At 38.5% G+C, this 27,938-nt stretch overlaps 1 protein-coding gene across 2 annotated transcripts; it reads left to right on the top strand.

Annotated features, from left to right (window-relative positions):
* Positions 1–1,194: 1,194 nt before the first annotated feature.
* ralyl (RALY RNA binding protein like) lies at positions 1,195–27,832 on the top strand. Of its 2 annotated transcripts, none has more exons than XM_051881817.1 (9): positions 1,195–1,315; positions 10,120–10,390; positions 18,187–18,259; positions 18,355–18,402; positions 25,687–25,859; positions 26,093–26,206; positions 26,493–26,641; positions 26,752–26,789; positions 27,254–27,832. In XM_051881817.1, the coding sequence occupies exons 2-8, from the start codon at positions 10,135–10,137 to the stop codon at positions 26,782–26,784; spliced, it is 846 nt and encodes a 281-aa protein (XP_051737777.1). In that variant the 5' UTR covers positions 1,195–1,315; positions 10,120–10,134; the 3' UTR covers positions 26,785–26,789; positions 27,254–27,832. The 2 variants fall into 2 exon arrangements, with proteins under 2 accessions (XP_051737777.1, XP_051737787.1); XM_051881827.1 differs by having other exon boundaries at positions 25,687–25,841.
* The last annotated feature ends 106 nt before the right edge of the window (positions 27,833–27,938 follow it).

A 27,938-nucleotide genomic window follows, 5' to 3' on the forward strand; every position in this document is an offset into this window, starting at 1 on the left:
GGAGTTGTCTGGTATGCTTCGGTTTATTCTCAAAGATTTAATTTAAGATAAAGTTGTAGTTTTGTTGCTCCTCTAGAATCTATGTTTGACAAGTCGGAATCACTGCAACACATTGTAATTTTTTACTGAATCAGATTGATATTGGAAAAAATACATCCTGATTTTCTGAATTCCTACATGTAATTTCTTACTGGGACTAGTGGAACAGTATATGATCAATTTAAATAAGCTTTAAACTATGCACTTATATTGTATAGGAATGCATTAAAAAAAATGGGTAATGTTATGGAAAGGAACTGAAACGCCCAGCCTTCTGTGGTACAGATCTCAAAGACTTGCAGAAACACAGTTTATACAAAGATCTATAAAAGAGACTACATGTAGGTAAATATGACATGTTTAGTTGTGAACATAAAGATTTGTACCAAATATTTTTTTGATTTTGTCATAAGTACAGCGGGAATGATAGGCCTATTAAACAGATATATACAGTTTGTTATGGTTTCGATCTATGGACATTTCTGACCCTGTGGGCTTTTAAAGCACACTTTTCACACTCATGAAGTGTTTTCAGTGGACAAGCTGAGTTCTGTCATTTTTACCCCAGTGTCATTTCCACCACATATTATGTGTTCTGTGATGGAAATGAGATTTTGAACAGTGTTGTCTTGCTAAGGCTAATTTAATCAGCTAGCATGATTATCTAGCATTAACTAACCTAAATACACACAATTAAATAATATTTAGTGGCATTTACCTTGATTTCACTTTGTTTTCTTCACACGGCTCACATTTCTTATCAATCAGCTATACACCGATACTGTTGTGTACTTGGTAAACTAGTAGCCTACACTAACTTTATTGAAGCATGGGATAGATGGAATTTCGCACAATAAATATAGAAATGTTTATTTCACTATGTGCTTAGATCTTTATAGTTTTAAACATGCAATAATTCATTCAATTCAAGTAGCCTAAAACAACAAAATCTATACATAAAGGCATTTGAAAGTTACAAAAATGAGGAATACATGGCAAAAGGTTTCCAAGACAACTAACAGTCGTTTAACAACAACAAAAAGTCCTAAAATCAACCCCTATGACAAAAAAACAAAAAAAAAAGCAAAACAGGTTAAGTACCAATAACAGACTAAGCCAGCTGTGGATGAATGGATGCAGTATGGAGGACATGTGGATGATGAAGCGGGTAGCAGCTGCTGTCACATGATCCAGTGAGGATGAGATCTGAGCGATCCAGAAGCGCAGCGCTCTGCACTCGCTCTCCATCTCGTCTGATGCTCGGACTTTGTGATTGGTGAGTAGCTCCTGTGTTTTACCTGCTGTCTTTCTCGATTCTTTTCATCGTTGTCAAATGCTGAAATGCTCATGTATTTCCTGGAGATTTTTTTTTAAAGAGACAGTAGCTAGCCTACTTTTAATTACGTTTTGACGTCGCGTTAATTTCAAACTAATAGGCTAATTATTTAAGCTATGCCTAAAATTGTTTTCTGTGCATGATTAATGACTCTTGGGTTGGTTCCGAAGTTTGCAGCACTACTTTAGTTAAAGGTTCCAACAGAAATCAAAAAAGGGTTTTAATCTGATTCCAAATGAGAACCTTTAAAGTTCCATTAAGAACTGTTCTAAAACATGTGCTCTTGCGCTTTAAAGGAACCAGAAACCAATACACTTATTTGAAGAACCTTTAATGTGAAATGAAAAACTTTTTAAATCTGCAATGTTGGCTGCGTTTGTCACTTTCATTATGTAATGTGCTGCATTTTACAGTTGGACCAGTCTCATTCATTGTATCCATATTGCTGACTGGTCTTGACGTTATTAAAAGCATAATTGGTTTGTCTATGAGGAGATGCTCACAATAAGACTGAAAGCCTAAAGTTTGACACACACACACACACACACACACACACAAAATCTTTATTTCATGTTATCAGCATAATATAAGTTGGCTTTCTTTTAATCCAGTCAATTGCAATATTTCTTTCATTCATTTTGTACAAGCGCAGAATCCAAAGCATAATAATCAGTCTGTCAACCAACTCTCAACTAGATAGGATACTCGCAGTCTTCCTGCAAAATCCTCTTCTTTAATCGATATTGTTCTTTTAGTGTCGAGAATGATAGTGCTGAAGATGTATGTTATTCTGAAAAAGAATGATTTACTATTCAGACTGTGTCAGTCAAGGGACAGGTGGGGGAAGCCAGCCATGAAATATCCTTTCCCCAAGTAAGGCTTATCTCTCATTGGGAATTCTAGGAGGGATGGGAGTTTAAACCATACGATACCTTGGACAGAATTTTCAGTCTTCCTCAGAGACCCACATTCTGTGTACACATACAGATAATGAAGATAAAAGTGTGTTTATTTATGTAACATATCACCAGTTTTAATGGCAGAAAAGTATCCACAAAGTATCGTGCCATATGCTTCTCTAGAGATGGCAGACAGATCAAAATAACTCTATCTGAGGTACCTTAAAGGGTTAGTTCACCCAAAAATAAAAATTCTGTCAGTAATTACTCACCCTCATGTTGTTCCACACCTGTAAGACTTCCGTTCTTCTTCGGAACACAAATTAAGATATTTTTGATTAAATCTGAGAGATTTTGGTCCCTCCATTGACAGCTATGCAACTGAAACCTTGACGCTTTAAAAATGTCATAATTAGAATGTAAAACTAATCCATATGAATTGAGTGGTTTAGTTCAAATTTTCTGAAGAGACACGATCGCTTTATATGATGAACAGATTGAATTTAGGCTTTTATTCACATAAACATTCATCAACTCACACATCAGTTGTGGTAAGCCAATGGAAGCTCAAGCATTTTTGCTTGACGCGTGCAAGAACCAATGAGGTTCATTCTCGTGTCACGCAGCACGTTTGAGCTTTCGCAAGGGGTTTGTTGTTGTGCGTCAAGTAGGTTTGGTTGAGCTTCTGTTTATGTTCACTGATCAATGTTTACATGTGAATAACAGCCTAAATCTGTTCATCATATAAAACGATTGAGTCTCTTCAGAAAATTTGGACTAAATCGCTTGATTCACATGGATTAGTTTTACGATTTCTTTATGAACTTTTTGAAGCGTCAAAGTGGTAGTTGCATAGCTGTCAATGGAGGGACAGAAATCGCTCGGATTTCATCTGAAAGATCTTAATTTGTGTTCTGAAGATGAATGAAGGTCTTACGGCTGTGGAACGACATGTGGGTGAGTAATTAATGACAGAATTTTCATTTCTGGGTGAACTAACCCTTTAAACTCCCATGCAAGACGTCTTTTCCAGTAAAGTTTTATATTGTAGACACCTGTAGACTGAAAGATATTTTTCTCTCTCTAGTTTACTTGAGAATAAAAACGTGAGTGGGAGGAAGACGATTGCATAAAGCACCTCATTTTGTCATGTTATTTCAGAAACACAGCCTATTGGGTTTTACACCGAAACCACTTTTCCGTCTGGCCTTCTGTCTTCACAATGCTCTATTATGATTTAATTCCTCCTTTGTTTAGAAGTTCATTGTTGACTTATTATTTAAAAGAACAGCTTATTATAAAAAACTGCAGTAATTGTACCTATAAGGCTTTAACCCACTTAACAGTGATTAACTCTTCCATAAATCTTTTCATTTGCAGAAGTTTCTCACTCGTTCAAAATATTTTTGTTAATCTTATCATATACGAGTTTGTCGTTGAGGGATGCATCATTTATAATTAAACAAAAACACAAGTAAACTACAGTGAAAATAAATAAATAAATATGTGTGATGACACAAATATGACTTCAGGGAGATGTATTGGATTTATTTTAGCAACTTGGATAGCGTCATCCTCACTGTTCATGTAAAAGTGAATGGATTTCCACCTTAAATTGACCTTGTATTGTCTAAGCAGTGCACCTGTCATGTCAATTGCAGCACATTGTGTTACCAGCTAATTAGTCACTGCTCTGGTGACCCACTTACACATGCCTGGTTGAATTTACTCTATATTTGGGATCACCCAACAGAGGGAGTAAGGGATGAATAAGTCTCCTTAATGCCAGCGGTAAAGGTTTTGAAAGAATGTCATGGCACTAAATAATAAACAAAAGAACATTATAAATATCAAATGATATTTCATTTTCTCATAGATGTAGATGTGTCAGTGTTGGAAAGGTGTGCTGTATAGTGGATTGGTAGATCTGTTGTGATGTTTTCTTACATTGTTTTTTTCATGAATTCTGTGTGAAGTGTCAGAGCTTTCATGCAGAAACTGTAATCTGAACAAGCACAGCATCAGGAACAGCTACTGTATATAGAGTTATACAAAAATAAAGAGATATAAAACACATCAAGTTTAGAATCAGAAGCGGCTTGTAATAATTACACCAATATTATCCCACTTATTCCAAGGCTACTCACCAAATAAATAAATATGTGAACATGAAATATTGATTTGAGTTGAAATAATTTTGTAATCTTATATATTTCACTATCAAAAAAAAAAAGTAGTCCATTGCAATGTGCAAAACATAGCAACAAGACGAACACTGCAATATGTTGGAAATATGAATAAAAAGTAATTTTCAATTTCAAGGTTAGCAATTAAAAACAAACAATGCTTTTTAACTGACAGTTAAGTAAGGAGCATTATTATGTAATAAAAATATATATTCATCACCAAATATAAACTTTTAAAGTCCCCCTGTGGTGAAAATCAAGTTTTTAATGTTGTTTATATGTCTATGTGGTGTTTTTAATATGTTTTAAGACAAACCATGTGCAAATTCATAAGTCAACACCATTGCTGAGTATTTTCTCTTTTAATCTGCAGTGATCTAAAGACAGTTTAAAAAACTCGGTTGGAAATCGCTGGTGTTTCTTACGTCACAAACTACCTTGTAACCAATCACGTAAACGTGCCGGCGGGCTTTAGCATATCATTGACTATGACCACTCTGAAGCAGTCTCAAGAGAAGCCAGGTTATTCTGGTATGTTTTTCTGTTTATATGAAAAATCAGGTAGATTTGGCAATATAGCAGGTGTATGATGTATATTACAAAGTTATGATGAACTATATGCCTTTCTCCACTGACGTTCTGAGTTGTTTAAAGCGTTTCTAAGGTCTGACTCTGAGGTGAAGAATGGGAACATGGTTTGTGTAACATTAGCAACACATTATTAGCTGTTTGATAACGTAATCAAGCAAAAGGCTAATCATATTAATTATAGCTATGTGTCCGACATTGTAAAAAACAATACCATTGTGCAGTGTTTAAATCGGTAAGTCGACCGAGTGGATCTCTGAGCTCGTGCGAGTGAGTGGAGGCGGGGCTAATTAGCATATTCATAGATCTGTGTATACTAAATGAGGCAAGGGTGTAGAGTTACATTCAAGTAATTCAAGTACATTTTTTCACAAGGAAAAATGTTTAAATATGTCATTTTGGTGATCAAAGATGAGTTTTAAGGGATAAAATTATTGACTACAAGGGGACTTTAAAATGTGTATACATTAGAGAGATGATTCTAATGCTGATAGAAAGCAGAGATGGCTTGATGCCACCTTTTTTTTTTTGGTCATGTACTTTTCGCACTGACCAACAAATGGGAGAAGTGTGAAGTACTGTACTGTGTGAGGAGTAGAGAGTGTTTGAATGGGGAATGTATAATAGAATAACAGACTGCATGGGCTCAGTGGAGCTGGCGAAGTGACGGGGTTTGAATAGGAATAGAAATGTCATGTCCAGTCACAATGCCAGAGCTCTGCCAAGCCTGTCAACCTGGGAGAATGAGGTGAGGTTATTGTTAACACAGGGAAGCAAAAGGTTTTCATGCATCAGTGATTCGGTAGAAATGATGGTGTGTATTGAGAAGAGGATGCTGGTGTTGCTGAGGATCAGTCAGACGGTTGGCTCACTGTCTCACAGATGAAATGGATTCTGTGTCGGTCTGCTGATTTCCAGATCTTTTGTTTCTAGTGTGTTGAATGGTAGAATATATGAAAAAGAATCTGAAGAAGTTGCAGTATTCCTTCTAAAATTATATCGTACTTTAAACAGAGGTAAACATTTGTTTTAACATTTAAAGATCACATTTATTATTAATGGTTAATGGTTTTTATTTTGTTTTTTAAAAGAAAGACTTGAATTTCTGTTGAAGTTGGGCCAAAAATATTGAAGTTTGTTCTTTTTTTAATAGCTAGACTTTAGTTTATGTCACAGTCATTAAAGTTGATTTGCTAGTATTCAGAACTAGGCGGTATTAAGGCTGGAACACACTACATGACTTTGAAAAATCTGAACAGATTTTAAAACACTAGACATCATAGACTTGAAGAGAGGAAAACTGGGCATCATACACTAAATGACTGAGGAGGATCATACCAGACTTGACTGAGATGTTCTGTACACAACAAACTCAGAGAGGCTGCTCTCTGCAGAGCCAATTCCAGTCCAGCTCCACCTCTGTGGACCTAATGGGTGGAGCTTAACTTAATTCGATTTAGGGATAGGGTAAGGTTAGGGTGTGGCTGGACCTTCGAGCAGTGAGCACCACTTGCAAGCTCAAGCAGAAACATGTGCCTTGTTGATAGGAGATGCGTGACAAATGAAAACTAAATGTGTTCTAAAATTGGCTTAAAAAAATCAAACCAAAATCTGCAGACTGGCTCTGACTTTCAGCAGCTAGCCTCAATTTGTCCAGACTGCAAATCGTGTCAAAAATCTGGGCAAAAGTCTTGTATTGTATTCCAGCCTTTAATGGGAGGGACAACATTTGATTTGTATAAAACGCTGAGGAGTGCAGGATGAGTCATGAGTTTGTTTGTTTTTCTGACGATTTACTATTTCGTTCCCTCGATTTATAAATCATGCGCATGATTTATAAATCGAGGGAACGAAATAGTAAATTGTGCACACGTTTTAGTAAATCGAGGGAACAAATTAATAAATTGTGCGCACAATTTAGCCTACTATTTTTTTCCTGCATGGCATGTGCGGGGCTCCGTAGTTTTCAACATTGCTAATAACAAAAAATGTTTCTTAACCACCAAATCATCATATTAGAAAGATTTCTGAAGGATCATGTGACACTGCAGACTGGAGTAATGATGCTGAAAACTTAGCTTTGCCATCACAGGAATTAAACATATTTTAAATATATAAGAAAACTACGTAGCCCTGCACATGACATGCAGGAAAAAAAATAGCAGGCTAAATCTCTTGCGCACGATTTACTAATTTGATCCCTCGATTTATAAATCGTGTGCACAATTTATAAATCGAGGGAACGAATTAGTAAATTGTACGCATGATTTAGCAAATCTAGGGAACGAAATAGTAAATCGTCTACATGATTTAACAAATCAAGGGAATGAATTAGCAAATCGAGGAAACTAAAAAGTAAATAGTCCTCACGATTTAGCAAATCGAGGGAACTAAATAGTAAATCGTCTGCACTATTCAACAAATCGAGGGAACGAATTAGCAAATCGAGGGAACTAATTAGTAAATCGCATGCACGATTTAGCAAATCGAGGGAACTAAATAGTAAATCGTCTGCACTATTCAACAAATCGAGGGAACGAATTAGTAAATCATGCGCACGGTTTAGCAAATCGAGGGAACTAAATAGTAAGTCGTACGCACGATTTAGTAAATCGAGGGAACAAATGACATGTATTACATGTAATATTACCGTTTTATTCTTTCAAAATAAAACAAAAACATTCAAAAATATTACCCCAAACCTTTAACCGTTATAAGCTAGCAGACTAAAAGCCACAAAGCTTCACATTTGAAACAGTCCCACCATGATAAAGTTTTGTTTTTTTACTGACGTCACTGCCTCAGACCTGTTTTTTCCTTATTTGAGCTGAATCATATGTCTTAGAACTCATTCTAGTTCTATATTGTTTTGTCTTTAATATCCGTATGTTAGCTGAACCCTTGACAACTCAATGATTTTGCACTATCGGTTATATTTACATTTAATGCATGTGAGGGAATGCAGGTGGGAATCCTGAAGAAACACTTTGTTATCACTTGGAGCGAAAGACAGGAGAAGCCTTATATGTGAACCTTTTTTTTGAGTGTGAACTTCACACGTCTCAGCATTCACACTCTGTAGTGCTCCTCACAGCTCATCCAGACTAGTGTCTTCTCTGGTGTCATCCCTAGTGCTGCCACATTCAGCCAGATGTATAGCCTCTGTATACATGAAAAGAGTGTTTAAAAAAATCTGACAGGATCATCTTTAAAGAGATGTATTAATAGTGATCTCCTTTCTTTTTGGTTCATTTACAGCAACTGCAGAATATTAGAGGAAGATTTGAAAATGCACATGGAACAACAGTTAGCTTGAGTTTGGTGTGCTGTTTAGATGTGGCTGTATCAGTGTTTGTGTGTGGTACGGTTTCGGGAAGAGAATGGATGGAGTAGGTACAGTATCTGAAAATAACTTTCTTTCTTGATCATAAACATTTTATGTCTGTTGCCATGGAGATAGGAAATGGACAGGTAATGAATAAGTCTGTATCTGTTTAAACCCCTCTGAAAAATTTCACCAATACATGTACTTTGAATCAGCCAGTCTACTTTTTATAATTAAAATGAGAGTTGTTTTATATAGTGTTATTGTCACAATTCTGTTGTTTCTGTTTCATTTTCAAGGATTTTTAGTTTGTTGTCATTTCCTTTCACATCTTTCAAGTGAAATTTTGATATGCACTGGTACAAAAAGCAATATTCTATACATATTGTGTAGCCAGATTTGGACCTATTATGCCCCTTTCCACAAGATGTAATAAGGCTCTGGTGTCCCCAGAATGTGTCTGTGAAGTTTCAGCTCAAAATACCCCACAGATCATTTATCATAGCTTGTCAAATGTGCCCCGATTTGGGTGTGAGCAAAAACACGCCGTTTTTGTGTGTGTCCCTTTAAATGCAAATGAGCTGATGCTCCCGGCCTGCTTTCCAGAAGAGGGCGGAGCTTTAACAGCTCGCACTTCAATTGCTCAACAACAACAAAGCTGGAGAATCTCACGCAGCCAAAATGACGATTGTCAGTAATGGTGTTCAGCCTTACATTGTTCAAACCGGAGTCGGACACTGATGGAGAGACTCAGGAAGAAGTTACAACTTTTAGAATGCATCTGGACGTTTCTGAATGGTTAGTGGATAAATTTACGTAGTTGTTGTGGAGTTGATTCAACTCATCGACTAGCATGTGCCGTCATGTTAATCTTTTGTGCAAATCCAGTGTTGAATTGACCCTCGTTTGTGAAGCAGTCCGGCGTAAAATGACGGCATGGCGACAACACTCTACTACAACAACTCTTCCTCTTCTCTAAAGCAGCCCAACATGGCCTCACCCCCTTTGTTGCATGTTCTCGGGGGCGGGGTTTATGTAAATTTTAGGGTTTGTGATGTCACCAGTCCGGGAAGAAGCTCGTTGTAGTCCCTACCAGCCATTTGTTGTAGTCCTTAAAAGCATTTTCTGTAAAAGAAAACATCTCCCTTTGCATTGAACTTTGAGCATCGTAACTTTGCATATGTTTATGCTCAAACAGCAACATTAAACACTAACTAAAGTTATACTAAATGCCCATTACCATGACTGAATTTCTGTTCCTGAGGCTTCCTCAGTATAGCATTTGTACAGACAGTGATATGAACAGTAAGGCTGGTGTCGGTTTAACCGTATCAATTCGAGCCAGAGTCCTCATCCTTTGGAAGTGCATGAAAAGTGGATTTGCTTTTGCAGTACAGAAAGCAGCGTCTTCTCAACATGTCGTCAACACAAGCCTCTTCCAGGCCTCAGCTACAACTACAGTGTTTGAGGGCGGGTCAAAGTAGATGTTGTTCACAGGCAACCAATGAAGATGATATGCAGGTATTATGCAAATTTGTTAGAAACTTACATAGGTTCTTGCTGAAGGTAAGGCTAGAATTACTGACTGTAAGACACAGTCTCTATTTATCATGCACTTTGATCTATGAAACTTTGCAGGCCTTTTACATTCACAAGCAGCTATATTACACACTAAAGGAAAGGTAATATCTGAAAAAGCATAATAATGGCTCTTTAATATTTGTTTATATGTTGTATGTGTTTCAGGACATCCTGAGAAGGATGACTGGGAAAACTCAAACCAGCAATATAACAAATAAGACAGATCCTCGCTCTCTAAATTCCAGAGTGTTCATTGGAAACCTCAACACCGCTGTGGTCAAGAAAACTGACATTGAGCTAATTTTTGCCAAGTATGGCAAGATCACCGGCTGCTCTGTGCACAAGGGCTTTGCTTTCGTCCAGTATGCCTGCGAGAGGAACGCTCGCTCAGCTGTGGTTGGCGAGAACACCAGGGTGCTTGCTGGACAGACCTTGGGTAAGTGATATTTATTTCCCTTTTTATTAATGTAAGTGATTTGGACTGAAACAAGTGACAATGATTTCGATGACAATAAGGAGGAAGGTAGAAAACAAAACAGGAGAAATTCAGAAAAGGAAGGAAAGAGGTGAGATCTGCAGGCACAGAGACAGTTGATCTTAGGTCATAGTCAATCCCATGGCTACCTGGTAAATATTCATCATCCTTTATTAAAAATGAAATTCCTGCTGTTACTGTTGCAGCTGTGGCTTGAGTTGAACTCAAATGGGTCTCTTGTGCTGGACTGATTTGGGTTAGTTCACCCAAAAATGCAAATTCTGTCATTAATTACTCACCCTCATGTCGTTCCAAATCCGTAAGACCTTCGTTCATCTTCGGAACACAAAATAAGATATTTTTGATGAAATCCGAGATCTTTCTGATCCCTCAAGGCCCAGAAAGGTAGTAAAGACATTGTAGACTATTTTAACAATGTCTTTGCTACAGTACCTTTCTGGGCATTGAAAGTGGTAATTACATTGCAGTCTATGGGGATCAGAAAGCTCTCGGATTTCATCAAGATGTTCCTAAGATGAACAAAGGTCTTATGGGTTTGGAATGACATGAGAGTGAGTAATTAATGACAGAATTTTTATTTTTGGGCGAACTAACCCTTTAAGGTTACTGTTATTTTCTCTCTCTCTCTCTCTCTCTCTCTCTTCAGACCACTTGATCTTTCCTTGTAAAAAAAAATATTAGTTACTTGATTTTACTGTGCAGTGCAGAGCTGGGCATATGTAACCAGCAAAGCGTTTTGTTTTAATTTCAGTAGTATTTTGGTGAAAGATTCAAATGGCTTTGGAGGTTTTTTTTTTTTTTTTTTTTTCTTTTCAAAATATACTTTATTATAGTATATTAAAAAATATAACTTATTATAGTCTTTCCATTCAAATCATTTAATACATTAAACAAATAAACAACAAAAAAAAAATCTTTTGTGATAATACCCACCACCCAACACAAAAATCACATAAATAAAAACAATAGAAAAATACATAAAAAGATACTTTTACATCTTCAAAAAAATAAAAATAAAAATAAATAAACATATTCACACACACACACACACACACACACACACATATATAATTTATAACCACACATAATATCTACACATAAATAATACATAAAGCAAATAATATAGTCTAAACATCAAAGAAAAAAACTACTACTACTAATGATGATGATAAATAAGTTAATAAATGATGGTTTTGGTGGGTTTTAGAGGGTTTTGGGCACTTTTCAGCTGGTCAGAACAATGCTCCTCATTTTAATGCTAATAAGGTTATTTAAAAATCAAAAAGTAAATTTTTAGTAACCAGAGCAGCATTGTATCTTTAAAAATAAACATAGTTCTTTACAGTGATATTGAATTGAAACAATTTGAATAGTTTCAAGAATCTGTCCTAACTATTTTTCTGGGGTGTAGAAAATGAGTTCATTTTGAGTACATGTGACTCATATTTACAGTGTTTTATTGCCCCCCTATGTTGGCAAGAGGAAGTACTGGTAAAAAGATGAAGAAGAAGAAAGTCATTTTACTGAATAAAAAATAGACCAATGTCAGTCACTAGATGGCAATATAAATATACCATAGCCATCCATGGCACTGCAGTGGCAAAGACAAAGCACAAGAAAAAAATAAAAAGCTCACTGTGGAGGATTTATTCATAACTCATGACCCCATTCAATTCACGCTGAGTGCTTTTACTCAGAAATATAACAGAAACTAAAAGTACTCCAGAAGAATGCTAAAATCTCATAAACGAAATCATCTGATATATTTCTGCATATTTGAAGAACTCTTCCATGAATAAACCATATAGTGTCAAACTTAAGATTTATGTAAGCTTCAAAAGGAATATGAGTCAGAAATCGAACCTTTAGTTTCTTTAACAATTTAGAAACTCCCAGACCTCAATGTAAGACTTCCCAATCTTCAAAATTATTTTCTTTAAGCTTGTCTTGAAGAAAAGCTTTTATAAGAATATCAGTGTCACAGTGAATGTGTGTGTATGTACTCATGTCACTATAATTAGTTTTTCTATGTCTGAAACCCTCTGACAGATATGAAGGCATCACAATGTCTTCAATTTCAGAGCCTGTCTTTAATTCAAAGGAAAAAGCATATTCCTGCATGAATAGCCTCCGGGCTTATAATGTTAATAACTACCCAGCATTTTCAAATGACTGACAGCAGCTGTGTGATGCTGTTCTTTTGAAGTACAATATGATCCAAGAGCAGATAAACAATCTGAGACAAGAGTATAAACTGCATCAATTGTTGATATATATTTATACTAGCCATATACATATGTATTTGTAAAAGCTTCTTTTCTTATACAGTACATGATATGATAGATAAACACAAAACGTGTATTCTTAAATAATGCTTAATATATATATATTTTGTTAGTTTTATTGATGCAAAACAGCTTGATTTTATGCACTGTTTATTGGGTCCTGATTACTAATTTATAATTGTTTCAAATTTTTTGAACACCCCCAATATGTGTCAGTGGTACGGTCTGGAATGGTGCATGCCTGTATGCTGAACTCTGTTCAGTCAGTCTCTCACAGTGACACTACGGTGAAGTGAGTTCAAGAGAAAGGAATCATTTATTTCTCAAAATATAGTATGCACAACCTAATGGACATGTACAGAAGAACAATGCATAAAGGGAAGCGCCACAATCAGAGATGTGAGTATTTTACAGACAAATAAGATGCACCTTATTTCTGCTTTTAATACTTGATTTATAAAAATACTTGAATTATAAACATGCATAATAATAAGACTTTTGCAGTTGTTTTTTTTTTTAATTAAAAGTGCTTTTTTTTTTTTTTTTTTTTACAGAATGGTGATAAATACGTTATGTATTTACGTTATATGCAATAAAATTATAGTTGTTTTTTATTGTTTGATATATCAAATCAGTTTAATTATTAATAAATACATTTAATAAATACAATTCAAATCATTAGTTTGTAATTAGTCAAAGGAGAACTCCGGTGAAACTGTCTTTGCACTGCACAGTTGCTGTGGACACAAAACATCTGCTAAATGACAAGTAACCAAATAAAAGTATGCTGTAAATTTCATATATGCTGTAAAAAATGAGAATGTGCTGTTGTTTCCATAAGGAGTTATTTCTATTTGATCTGAAATGACTTGTAAGTAAGAAATACATAATTTGCTGCAACCTAGTATAGTTATTAAACTACTATTATATAAAAAATAATAAATACTATTAAAAAATAATAATAATAAATAACTAAAAAATAATAAAATACTATTATATTAAAATATAATAATAGTGTTTTAATAATATTACAACATATTATTATTTAAAATAGAATGATTATTTTTTGACTTGAATAAAAACTGTTAATTTCAAAGTTGACACATGAAACACACTTTTTAAGGTTAAAAACATTTTTACAACCTTTTGGTCAACCATTCTGAAAGCTCTTAAAGGAGGAAATACATAAGAAACTAAATTGCATCTGTGAAAAAATGTTGTGACCTGTCTGAAATGATAACCTGTCTTTATTCTTTCTGAGGGTTTGGTATTTGTTCTCCATATTGAAGTACATCATATCACCTTTAGTAGCTAGCATGATTTTGGTCTTGAAGGATTAGTTCACTTCAGAATTAAAATTTCCTGATCATTTACTCACCCCCATGTCATCCAAGATGTTTATGTCTTTCTTTCTTCAGTCGAAAAAAAAAAAAGGTTTTTGAGGAAAACATTCCAGGATTTTTCTCCATATAGTGGACTTCAACAGGGTTCAATGGTTTGAAGGTCCAAATTGCAGTTTCAGTGCAGCCTCAAAGGGATCTACATGATCCCAGACGAAGAATAAGGGTCTTATCTAGCAAAACGATTGGTCATTTTCTAAAAAAAATTAAAATTATATACTTTTTAACCACAAATGCTCGTCTTGCACAGCTCTGCGATGCGTCACGCATTACGTAATCACGTTGGAAAGGTCATGCGTGGAAGTACCGATCCAGTGTCTACAAAGCAAATGTGCAAAGACTAAGTCAAACACCCTTAACAAAAAAAAAGGTAACATAAAACAATGTTGGATGATTTTGAAGTTGGAGGAGAAAATGAGATTGAGTACTTCCACCTATGTCACGCATGACCTTTCCAACGTGATTACATAATGTGTGGCACATAGCAGAGCAGTGCAAGATGAGCATTTGTGGTTAAAAAGTATATAAATTTTAATTTTTTTTAAAAAATGACCAATCGTTTCGCTAGATAAGACCCTTATTTCTTGGCTGGGATCGTGTAAAACCCTTTGAAGCTGCATTGAAAGTACAATTTGGACCTTCAACCCGTTGTACCCTGCTGACGTCCACTATATGGAGAAAAATCCTGGAATGTTTTCCTCAAAAACCTAAATTTCTTTTCAATTGAAGAAAGAATGATGTAAACATCTTGGATGACATGGGGGTGAGTAAATTATCAGGAAATTTTAATTCTGAAGTGAACTAATCCTTTAAGTTTTTCTCCTGGAACACAGAATTTTTTCTGCTTTCACTTGTTCATACTCTTTGACCATCAACTCAAGAAAATCTGAATTGGCCAAGTAATTAATTTAGAAATAGATGCTGACACAAAATTCCAAAAGCTGATAAATTTGCATGCAAGTTGAATCTGTTCATGATGAGCATCCATGTTTTGTGTGCATGCGTCTAATCAAAGACGGCACATCAAAGTTACAAAGCAAAGTTTTGTAGCTGTGCACACACACGACTCCAGGGATAATGAGTGGCACTGAAAATGGATATGATGTCCTCAAGTGTACAAGCCGTTCCAGACAATTGCGCACATCAGTCACTGAATTACATCACGCCACAAAGGAATGAATAAAGGAAGTGAAAGGAATGTTTGATAAGTAGGTCATGTATGGAAAACACTCATTAGTGAAAGAGATGCAACCAATGCCAGAGGTGTCTGAATAATATTCATATAGGCAGAAAAATGAGTTAATAATGTTTATAATGTCTGCAAAATGTTTTTCTTTAAAAATAAAGTCCTTGAAGTTATTTCTTGCTTAGTCAGGTATATCCTGATTCACTTTGTTTACTGAGATATATCAGAACATATTTTTTTTATTTAGAGTTTAATAAGTCTTCAGTAATGTCCTCTCAAATGAATCACTCAGAAAACTGCTTTAAGCTGACAGGCGGACACATTGACATTAAGCCGAGGTCATCACTAAGAGAAACGCCAATCTTCTCTCTTTGCTAAGCCTGATAGACCTTTGGGAGAGCAGCATACTGAGTAGAAGAGGCTCATTGGTAAACTGAGATTAAAGCATTGATATGGCTCCATGTCTGAAATATGGTGGTATTTTAGATGGTCGGCACAAATCGAGTGAAATGTCTGGCATGTTGTGGGACATTCCACTGATTATTGGTGCAGTTGGATGAGCCTGTTTCGGATCATATTGTCAACCAAGAAACCATTATTAAGATCTCACAAAATCATTATCGCGAACTTGAATCACTTCCACATTAAAGCAGTCAAAGAGACTCAATAAGGTTAAACAGTAAAGGATGGCACTAGTGTCAGGGGTTCGATTTCCCAGGGAATGCATGGACTAAAAAAATTCAAAGTGTATAAAAGTGTCTGCCAAATGCATTAATGTAAATCAAAAGAGATGAACAGCAGCCACCTCAGTGATTAGTATAGTTGTAAACATACTCATTATGACTTCCTTTTTCACCACATTCAATTCATGAACTTTCAGTGCAGATTACTTCACCTCAAACATTTACGAGACCCTATAAATACTAAAGCAGAATACTAACATCTTATCATGGGCCATACCTTCTGATGTTTGCTTGACAATTTTAAGAAAAATGGTACCAAATTAGGGTTCCTTGGCTTGTAACAATAGCAGAACCCTTTTTGGTGCTAAATAGAACCCTTTTTATAAGGTTCCATAAAGAACCATGCTTTGAAAGTGCTGTATAGGACACTTAATGGTGTTATAAATAACAGTGTGTCTCTTCTATTTGTTTATGTAAAAACAATTATATGTTTATAAAGGCCAAAATTAGCAAAAATGGACAGTATGTGAGCCCTTTACAATGTTAAAAGGAAAAAGTGATATAAAGTCATGTGATGGCTTTAATGTTTTGTGTGACTGGGTATGTTTATGCTAGAGTAATACTAAAAAAAAAAAAAAAAATTGAATAAATTCAATATCTCTGTTACTTGGTGGAAGAAGAGAAGAGAAGTATTCTTAACTGAATAGAGCTGTTAAACTAAAAAGAGAAAAAGACATGTCTGGTAGAAAACCAGTAACAACTTGAAAGTTAAAATTTATAGACATTTTAAGAAAAAAATAATTTACTTGTTGAGAGTGTGTTGACAGTCTGTGTAATTGGATGGCTGCTGAGCTCCAGAAAATCAGTAATGAGGTGGCTTTGACAGTTACAGATTTGAAAAACAAAAAGGCGGGAAAAAAGAACCCTAAACAAAGAATAATTTCATAAAGGGTTCCTCAAGATGATACGGTTCTAAATAGAATTGTTACTACGTGTAAAGAACCATCTTTTTTTTAGAGTGTATTTGAAATAAAACTTAATGCCAAACCTTTTTGTTGTAAAAATCAAACGTAATAAAAAATAATAAAATAAATATTATTTAAACTAAACAAATGAATGAATGCATAAATATCTTTTTAAAATGTATACAAGTGAGTCAGAAATGGGATCTTAAAGAAATTAAAAAATGAAAATGATCTCATCAATTATTCACCATCATGTTGTTTCTGTAAGACTTGAATTTTTTCCCCCCAGAAATCATTTGGTGTTTTTTTGTCCAATCTTTTTGTCCCGTGAGGATGAGTAAATGATGACAGAATTTTAATTTTTGAACGAACAATCCCTTCTGACATCAATCTCACAACAATATCCTTTGAACCCCAAAAACATCAACGTAATTACATTAATTTGAAGAGAATTTTTTTTTTATATAAAAAGCTTTTGTGTTAACGTCAAACTTTTCTGTGGAAAACGTCCGCTCTCATCGCAGAAGGTTAGCTAATTAGTAACTGCTCATTAAAGAGGATGAAACAAACCTGATCTTCCCGGTCAACTGTTTTTCCTCTTGCTTTTCAGTTGCTATATGCACTCCAATATGTTTGAGTGTACTATTTTCCAATATATTCCCCTAGCGACCCTCTCATTCAAATGTTTTGAAACTTCAATCTCATAAATATATTCCGAGCGTGACTGTCTCCATTTAAAAGGTCTGTATGCTTCCATAATGAATTTGGCTCAGTCAGGCAAAGACTAATCTAAACTCTGAAAGTGCACTACTTTTCCGCACAGATTTAGTGCTTTGTTTTGTGCTTCATCAGAGTGAAGGCTTAAATTGCTTGTAAATGTCTTAAAGCTCCGAATTGTGATTTAGTCAGGCACTCAGGCAGCCCGTCCTTCTGGATAACGTGTCGGGTGACCTTGAAAGGCACTCAGGAGTGATTGTGTGTGTGTGTGTGTGTTGAGTGAGGCTGTTGCTCTGATAGCATCTCTCTTTCTGATGAGACAGATGAGAGCCATCAGTTATTTATTCTGTGGCATAATGCCTACGCTCTTTCAGAGGGCGCAGAGGCTTTTCTGTCCATTATGTTCACCGGCCATTTTCAGCCATTTATTTGAAGGAGACTGATTAAATAGGAAAGCGTATGCTGTTTTTTCTTTATAATGTCCTTTGCTCTTCCCACAGACATTAACATGGCTGGAGAGCCCCGTCCTTACAGGCCAAAAGTGGGATCCAAGCGTCCCTTCTCCTTATACAGGTGAGCCACCTAAATGTATTTATTTATTTAGCTTATTTCATTGTAATCAGTAGACATGGAAAGACTGAAATAACATTTTTCTCATTTTCTTTAAGTGGCTATGAATTTGATTATGATTTCTACAGGGATGATTTCTATACCAGGTATGTACAATTATATTAATTCAAAGATACCAATAATTCCATTGGTATTTCAGTAGTTGAAATGGTAAGATCTTTTTTACAGGAGCTTTGTAATATGTTTTTGTTAATTAAATTTTTAGTTAAGATCCACCATGTCTCGTTTGACCTTTTCTGTGCTATGAAAAAGTAAGGTAAGGTGAAGAGAAAAATAAAAGCTAAAAAGTAGAGGAAGAGCTTCTCCTAATATCCATAATTAATGTCATTTTATTGGTTTGACTTCGATCCTTTGCTCAGGCTAATGATGAGCAGTACTCTCCTGTGAGACATTAGCTGAATGTCAGAAAGCTGCTGGGTCATTAACTGAGCAGCGCGAGTTACGCCGGTCATCTTTTCTCTGACATTTTCATGTGTTTGCTTTCACTCCTCATTTGGCAGAGCTGAATTTTTTTACTTCTCCATGGAAAATATATGTGTGCTAACGAGCGAAATCCCTTCAGTGTGCCTAATTATGCTCATCAAGTGTTATCTCAGGGAAGAGGGACTAAGAAGTGATCTTGCTCTTTTGCATGTTGACTAATTAAGATATTCTCTCATCTCTTTATATTATAGCTTAATGGAATTCTATACATGTAATGATGTATATGTCAGTTGCTGGATTACAGCAGGTCATTTTAAATGGGGTACAGTGTCTTAGACCATTAGTGAAAATGCTTCTATTTTTGTAAATTATTAAAGGTTGTGACTATGTAACTTTTTTTGTTACATAGTCATCACTTCTTCTTCCAAGACATGTTTTTGTCTTACCCTGATTCACTATGTTAAGCCTATTAAAAGTGTTTATATTTTAGACCTGAGGGGACGTTTTTTACGAGAAATTGCGTACATATGTCACTCACCCGTGCGTGTCTTGTCATATCCGTAAATAGAGAAAAGTTGCTCTGGCTACTTTGACGTGTATATGGTGTGGGAGTGGCATAGGTTAGTTATCACAACGAGTGAGAAATGTTGACATGGAGCACGCTATAATCTCGAACTTCCGGGGAATCACCTGGTTTTTTTAAAAAAACACAAAACAGAGGAGAATCTGCTGGCAAAAAGAGAATGCGAAAGAGCTCGTAATAAAACAAGAATCAACATTGACTTAGCTTTTTGGAGATGGCGAGAAATTAGGGATTTGAAATGTTGTTTTTATTACTCAACAGGTGAGTAAGGTATTTTATTGAACAGATAAATTGCTATATGTAGCTCTCTAACAGAGTTCACTGTAAAGCATTTACTGTAAAGGGTCAAATTCATCCGCACAGTCATGCAGAGCTGAAGTACAACCAAAACAATGTTATTCTGCACACTTTTTTAACCACTAGAAGGCCAAAAGTTACATATGCTGCATCCCAATTTGCATACTATCCATCCTAAATAGTATTCTAAATTAGAATTAGTGTGTCCCAAATCATAATATGTTGAAATGAGTATTCCAAAGATACCCAGATGGTGTACTTTTTCCCGTTAAAATCCGAAGTGCAGATCGGCACACTCTCTAATGGCTAATATTGCCCACAACCCATTGCGCGTTGGACGAGGATTCGATTAGAACTACAAACATGAGTAAAAAGTGTTAAAAAACTACAAACATGGCAGATGTGCAAGAACGACAGATAAGATAAAGGGGTTTGAGTGATTAATAATTGGTGTCACGGTTCATGGATTCACTTACTCACCCTCGTGTGTTGTTGTGTGTGTGTGTGTGTGTGTGTGTGGGTGTGTGTGTGTGTGTTGGGTGTGAGTGAATGATTGTGTGGGCGTTTCCCATTATGGTCTGATTGCGATCTGTTGCCAGCCGTGTCTTGTTAGTGGTTGTTATATATTGTGCATGTCTTTATGTGTCTTTGTCAGTTCGTTGCAGGCGGTTCCCGGTGTCGTGTTCTCTGTGTGTTTCTTCCTGGTTTTTGGATTCTGGACTTTCGTCGTGTGCCCTGTTTTCTGGGTTGGATTATCCTTGTTCTCTGATACCCGCTGTAGCCCTGCGCCACCCAGTGCCTCGCCACTCTGCACGCCACAGCCTCTGCCTCGACTGACCCTTGGAGTGAAGTTATTGTACAGCATTTTTCCTGTCAATAAATATTGTTATTCTTGCACTTGGATCCTCTGTCTGTGTTCATTCCCTGACAGAACGAACTGACCACTTATGGATCCAGCAAGGTCGTCGGATCTTCAGGAGTATTTGAGCAGGAGTGCTCAACGGATGGATCATCAGGACGAGCAAGTGGTGGCCACTGCTCGTGCCGTTCAGGCGTTGGTGGCGCAGGTGGCTGAGTTATCTACCCAGGTTCAACATCTTTCATCTCCCACTGCGCCAGCTCCACCGTCTGTTCCCCACCCATCCGCCAACGTCAGCAGTCAACAAGAGCCGCGTATTCCTGCACCAGAGAGGTATGCTGGAGAACCAGATGTTTGTAGAGCCTTTCTAACGAAGTGCTCTATTTATTTCTCTTTGCAACCTAACACGTTTTCTTCTGAGGAATCTAAAGTCGCGTTGGTCATGACGCTTCTGACGGGACGCGCAGCGTTGTGGGGAACAGCGGTGTGGGAGAACAAACATCAGTGCTGCTCCTCATTCCACACCCTGTCGCAGGAGATGAGACGGGTCTTCGACCGTTCGGTGGCGGGACGGGAGGCCGCGCGCAAACTCGCGGATCTGCGGCAGGGAATCCAACCAGTGTCTGATTACGCCATCAAATTCCGCACCCTGGCAGCGGAATGCAAGTGGAACGAGGAGGCGCAGTGGGATATGTTCCTGCATGGGTTGGCCGACCGTGTTCAGCAGGAGATTTACCAGCTGGATCTACCCACCAGTCTCGACGGTCTCATTGAGCTCGCGCTGCGGGTGGACGCTCGCTTGCAAGAACGCGCGGCGCGTAAGAGGCCCGTAGCGCGCTTCGAGGAAATGGAGGAGAGCGGTGCCAGCGGAGTTAACACGGTCGGTCCCCCGTTCGATCCTGAACCCATGCAGGTGGGTAGAGCTCGGCTCTCCCGGGAGGAGAGATTACACCGGAGAGAGATGGGACTGTGTTTGTATTGTGGAGGGGCGGGGCATTTTCTTAGGGAGTGTCCCGTAAAAGGCAGAGCCCGACAGTAGTACCGAGGTTATTGTCGGGTGGTCTTTCCTTGGATAAATCCTCATCTGCGACACTCCTCCCGGTGAGACTACAGTGGGTATCGGGGCATCACACCTGCCAGGCTCTGGTCGACTCGGGGGCGGAGGGCAGCATCATGGACTATGATCTGGTCACGCGTTTGCACATACCCATTCACCCTTTGGAACATGCCATAACTGTCATCGCCCTTAATGGACAGAAGCTACCCACCATCACACACGCCACGGAGCCCTTAACCGTCATCACTTCCGGTAATCACACTGAACAGTTGCCATTTTTTATTTCTAGATCTACTACTCATCCAGTCGTCTTGGGTCATCCGTGGTTGCTCAAACACAAGCCCAGGATCGAGTGGGGTCAGGGGTCCGTGGCAGAATGGAGCAACCAGTGTCATGCGTCTTGTTTGTTGTCTGCCTGTTCTTCTGTGTCTCGTTCTGTGTTACAGGAGTCGTCGGTGAATCTGTCAAACGTGCCAGAGGAGTACCTTGACCTGAAGGAAGTGTTCAGTAAGTCCCGGGCTGCTTCTCTTCCTCCGCATCGTCCCTACGACTGTGCCATAGACTTAGTACCAGGGTCTTCTCCGCCTAAAGGCAAGTTATATTCACTTTCTAATCCTGAAAGGGAGGTCATGGAGAAATAAATTTCTGATTCTCTGGCAGCCGGGATCATCCGCCCTTCCTCGTCTCCCGCGGGGGCGGGTTTTTTTTTCGTGGGTAAGAAGGACGGGTCGCTGCGGCCGTGCATTGATTACAGAGGACTGAACAACATCACGGTAAAGAATACTTATCCTTTGCCGTTGATGTCTTCTGCCTTTGAACGGCTGCAGGGCGCGTCTCTTTTCACGAAATTGGACCTGCGCAACGCTTATCATTTGGTTCGCATTAGGGAGGGGGATGAGTGGAAGACGGCATTTAACACCCCTAGAGGGCACTTTGAATACTTGGTTATGCCTTTCGGCCTTTCCAACTCGCCCGCCGTGTTTCAAGCACTCGTTAATGACGTGTTGAGAGACATGATCGATCAGTTCATTTATGTCTACCTGGACGACATATTGATATTTTCTTCTTCTCTCCAGGAACATGTGCAACACGTCAGACGAGTGCTCCAGAGGCTGCTAGAGAATGGGCTTTTTGTCAAGGCGGAGAAGTGCGTTTTTCATGCACAGTCAGTTCCATTTTTAGGGTATATCGTGTCGTCTGAGGGGGTGCGCATGGATCCTGACAAGGTTAAGGCTGTGGTGGATTGGCCAATCCCAGATTCCCGTAAGGCCCTGCAGAGGTTTTTGGGATTCGCCAATTTTTACCGGCGTTTTATTCGCAACTTCAGCCAACTAGCCGCTCCTCTGACCGCCTTAACCTCCACCGCAACGGCGTTCAGGTGGTCTAATACAGCTGAGGCTGCATTTTCCAATCTGAAGAGCCGCTTTGTTTCGGCTCCCATTCTTGTCGCCCCTGATCCTTCACGTCAGTTTGTGGTGGAGGTTGATGCTTCAGAGGTGGGGGTAGGGGCAGTTCTTTCCCAGCGCGCCGCCACGGACGATAAGATGCATCCTTGCGCGTTTTTTTCTCATCGCTTATCCGCCGCCGAACGGAATTACGACATTGGTAACAGGGAGCTGCTGGCGGTCAAATTAGCTTTGGAAGAATGGCGTCACTGGTTGGAGGGGTCGGGGGTACCTTTCATCGTCTGGACCGATCATAAGAATTTAGAATACATCAGATCCGCTAAAAGACTAAACTCTAGGCAGGCTCGGTGGGCTCTGTTTTTCGGTCGTTTCGATTTTTCTCTATCATATCGTCCCGGGTCTAAGAACATCAAGCCCGATGCTTTATCTCGTATTTTTGATCGTTCCGAGCGCCCGTCCACTCCCGAGTGTATTTTACCTGAGAGACTCATTGTCTCTTCACTCACATGGGAGGTCGAGTCGAAGGTCCACACGGCCTTAGAAGGGGTAACGCCTCCGCCCGGGTGCCCACCGAGTCGATTATTTGTACCTAAGAGGTTACGTCCAGACGTTATCCGATGGGGCCATGATTCCAATCTGGCTTGTCATCCAGGGGTTAGTCGTACCATGTTTTTGGTTAAGCAACGATTCTGGTGGCCCTGCATGGCTCGCGATGTTCGCAATTTTGTTTTGGCTTGCTCTGTCTGCGCTCGTGGTAAGATTTCTAATCGTTCCCCAGATGGGCTTCTTCAACCGCTGTCTGTCCCTTCAAGACCCTGGTCCCACATAGCGCTAGATTTCGTAACAGGCCTCCCTCCTTCACAGGGCAATACGGTGATTTTGACCGTAGTGGACCGGTTCTCGAAGGCGGCACATTTCATCCCCTTGCCCAAATTACCCTCTGCCAAGGAGACAGCGGTTACTGTCATTAATCACGTCTTTCGTATTCATGGCCTCCCGGTAGACGTGGTTTCTGACAGGGGATCCCAGTTTACCTCCAGATTCTGGAAGGAGTTTTGCAGATTACTGGGAGCGACGGTTAGTTTGTCATCTGGGTTCCATCCCCAGAGTAACGGGCAAGCTGAGAGAGCCAACCAGGATTTGGGGAGAACGTTGCGATGTCGGGTAGCTCAGAATCCTTCATCCTGGAGTCAGCAGCTTCCTTGGGTGGAGTACGCGCACAACTCGTTACCAGTGTCGGCTACGGGCCTGTCGCCTTTCCAGTGTAGTCTAGGTTACCAGCCACCTATCTTTCCTAGTCTGGAATCCGAAGTCGCGGTCCCCTCCGCTCACGCCTTCGTCCAGAGGTGTCGTCACACGTGGAGAAGAGCCCGAGAGACTCTTATTCAGGTGGGAGCGCGCACCAAGGCCCAGGCCGATCGCCACCGGCTGAAGCCTCCCGTATACGTCGTCGGACAAAAAGTGTGGCTTTCTTCCAGGAACATTCCGCTCCGCTCCGTATGTAATAAGTTGGCACCTAAATTCATTGGCCCGTTTACTGTCACCAAGATTCTTAGTCCGGTGACAGTCCGCCTCAAATTCCCCCCAGCGTACCGTAGAATTCACCCCGTATTCCACGTATCTAAAATCAAACCTGTTTTTCATGCTAACATTAATCCGCCGGTTCCGGTTCCCCCCCCGCCGCGTCTCGTAGATGGGGAACCCGTTTATTCGGTTCGTCGTATTTTGGACGCTAGGCGAAGGGGACGCGGATTCCAGTACTTGGTGGACTGGGAGGGTTACGGTCCGGAGGAGAGGAGTTGGGTTCCTGCCAGGGACATCCTGGATCACTCTCTTATTGATGATTACTATCAACAGGTAGGCTCTCCTGGGAGCGCCAGGAGGCGCTCATAGGAGAGGGGGTACTGTCACGGTTCATGGATTCACTTACTCACCCTCGTGTGTTGTTGTGTGTGTGTGTGTGTGTGTGTGTGGGTGTGTGTGTGTGTGTTGGGTGTGAGTGAATGATTGTGTGGGCGTTTCCCATTATGGTCTGATTGCGATCTGTTGCCAGCCGTGTCTTGTTAGTGGTTGTTATATATTGTGCATGTCTTTATGTGTCTTTGTCAGTTCGTTGCAGGCGGTTCCCGGTGTCGTGTTCTCTGTGTGTTTCTTCCTGGTTTTTGGATTCTGGACTTTCGTCGTGTGCCCTGTTTTCTGGGTTGGATTATCCTTGTTCTCTGATACCCGCTGTAGCCCTGCGCCACCCAGTGCCTCGCCACTCTGCACGCCACAGCCTCTGCCTCGACTGACCCTTGGAGTGAAGTTATTGTACAGCATTTTTCCTGTCAATAAATATTGTTATTCTTGCACTTGGATCCTCTGTCTGTGTTCATTCCCTGACAAATTGGTATCTAATTTATTAAATGTTCTCCACATTATATTTCATCTGCAACAGCACTGTGAACTTTTATAACGATGCGTTTGGTCGTTAACTTTTAAATGCATCATTATGCAAACATGAGTAGAGTTCTCCGCTTGAAAGACCCGTGACTGGCAGATCAACGTGCTACTACATTTCTCTCCGAAATGGTAGGAAATTGAATTGAATGTGGAGGATTTTAACTGTGACAAGATGATTGACAGGGCAGTTTAACCGCTTACAGGTTGCACATAACTAAACGACAGAGCATCAGAACTTTTGAAAGTGATCATAAAATAATAATAATGATATATAAAATATTTTGTATAATATCTTTTTTTTAGGATTTTTGACATTCATGGGCGATTTGCACCATCCCCTCGGGCTATGATACCTATCAAGCATTCCCGCTTGGTTGCACTCTCAACACGCAGGACGAAAAACTCTTTCCAGCCAAAGATGTCCACCTGCTCTTCTTATCTAAAAACGCTGTCATCAGGTTCCTTACGCTCTATGGGTTTGTCCATCATTCCAAGTCAATTTTTGTCATATTTCAGTTTCCATTATTATGTTTTTAGCCCCAAGAACACCATGTCCCAACCTGAACTTTGACATTGTATGTCCATGCGAGCCATAATCTACTGCCAACCATAACTACTTTAAAAATAAAAGTAACACAGTGAGCTGATAAAATCAGTGATATATATTCATCCTCATCATTTTGTGTGTGTGTGTGTTTTTTTATCTAAGTGAAATCCGATCAACTCCTGACAATCAAGAAAGAACTGTCTCAGATCAAGATTAAGATCGACTCCTTACTGGGAAGGCTAGAGAAGATTGAACGGAAGCAGTTAGCAGAAGCAGGTAAGAGGATGAAAATAACATTGCTGTCAGGTTAGAGGCCATGTTGGCAGGAGGTAGATTAAAAACACTTGTCTTCATCACTTTCAATGTCAGTGCAGGAAATCGAAAACAGCAGCACTCTGTCCCTACACACACAAAATATTGGGCTGGGAGAATGACATCCACATACCTGTGTTAGTTTTACTTACTTAAACGTTTTCTACCTTTTAATTCTTTAAATATTCGCTGTAGCCGTTTGCTGCAATTTAATCTCATTCACTTTGTCTGCCATCTTTATATTGTGTAGAAGCCCACAGGAAGCACGAGAAGGCCTATCAATCTCTCTATAGTGAGACGGAAGAAAATTCTGGAGAGGATGTGGATCAGGAACATCAAACGTGGGATGTGACTGATGAATGTGATGATGGATATGATGACAGGGTAAACAATGATCTGGTGAGCTGTCATTAAACTTATATGAGTGTGAAATGTCATTTGTTTTATTATAGATATATGAGTAAGACCCACTTAGGATAGGATTTAATTGTATGTGTTTTAAATCCCAGATAGAAAACCACATATCTGATGTGGACAACTGAACAAGGTTTGTACATTCATATCACATTATGTTTAAAATTCTTCTCTACTTTTATTTCACATTATCAAAAAGTAGACAATTGTCTCTGTCCTTCTAGAGTTTTGTGAAAGGTACTGTCTGACACTGTCTGCTCTCCATGTAAGAGTGTCATTGTATTGTGCAGTTTACATTATTTTTCAGACAGACCTCAGCATTTAGAAGCAATGCCCTGTAAACTAAAAGCTATTTAAGCCATTAATTTATGAGTACTAACGTCTCTAAAAAATTCTCATCATTTGACCTTTAGTATCAAGCAAGCTAAAACCTCTTATTTCATTCATAATTCATTCAGTGTACAACCAACAGTTCCTTGCAAAACACTTATTAATACTGGAAGTTTCTGATACTAAAAAGTAATAATACCACAGACATTTTGTGATATTTAACTCTTTTATTTAAGTTTTTTCATCTTCTTCTTCTTCTTCTTTTAGGACTGAGACCAGTGCACCTATAATGTTTACTATTTTTGGAAGATATCGAGCTGGAATTGTTGACCTTTCCATGTCAAACTATTTATGTATTAAGTATGTATGTATATGTATTTATTTCATTCAATTATTTCTTTTTTGTAAGAAATCTGAAAGATCTATGAAGTTATTCTGATATCTGCATACATGAGATAAGTGTGAATAGACAAAACAAAAGGGTGAAAACTGTAACTTTGATTTTCAGCTATTCAACTATGTAAAATAATTCATGTATTTTATCTAAAGTGATAAACTTAAGTGTCATTGTCATAAAGGTTTACAAATAAATGGAAAATGTTATATTGTAGCCTATGTGCATTTTATTTTTTGGCATTAAATGATTATGTATATATTTAAGTAATATTTATTGAATGGACATTTATGTATAGCCTAGGCATAAGTAAACTATAATAAAATGATTGATGTCTCACACATTATTAGCTACCTTATACATATCTGTCTAGTACTTTTCTATATTTTATTGTGTTTATTTTTATGTGTTTATATTGTGTGACACATTTGTGAAATAAAATCGGCCAGACATCAGAATTGTAGCAGCTTTTTGATTTTTGGTATTTCACGCTGGTTGTAGCTGTGTATCAAAGTAAACCTACTGGAAACATAAAATACGCGCTAGATAGGCAGCTCA

Source organism: Ctenopharyngodon idella, chromosome 2, assembly GCF_019924925.1.
Source record: "Ctenopharyngodon idella isolate HZGC_01 chromosome 2, HZGC01, whole genome shotgun sequence".
NCBI lineage: Eukaryota > Metazoa > Chordata > Actinopteri > Cypriniformes > Xenocyprididae > Ctenopharyngodon > Ctenopharyngodon idella.

Bases quoted from the DNA above. Each gene is read 5' to 3' on its own strand.
- ralyl (XM_051881817.1), top strand. From the start codon at position 10,135: ATGACTGGGAAAACTCAAACCAGCAATATAACAAATAAGACAGATCCT. The intron at 18,260-18,354 runs GTGAGCCACCTA...ATTTTCTTTAAG, and splicing joins CGTCCCTTCTCCTTATACAG to TGGCTATGAATTTGATTATG. The intron at 18,403-25,686 runs GTATGTACAATT...TCTTTTTTTTAG, and splicing joins AGGGATGATTTCTATACCAG to GATTTTTGACATTCATGGGC.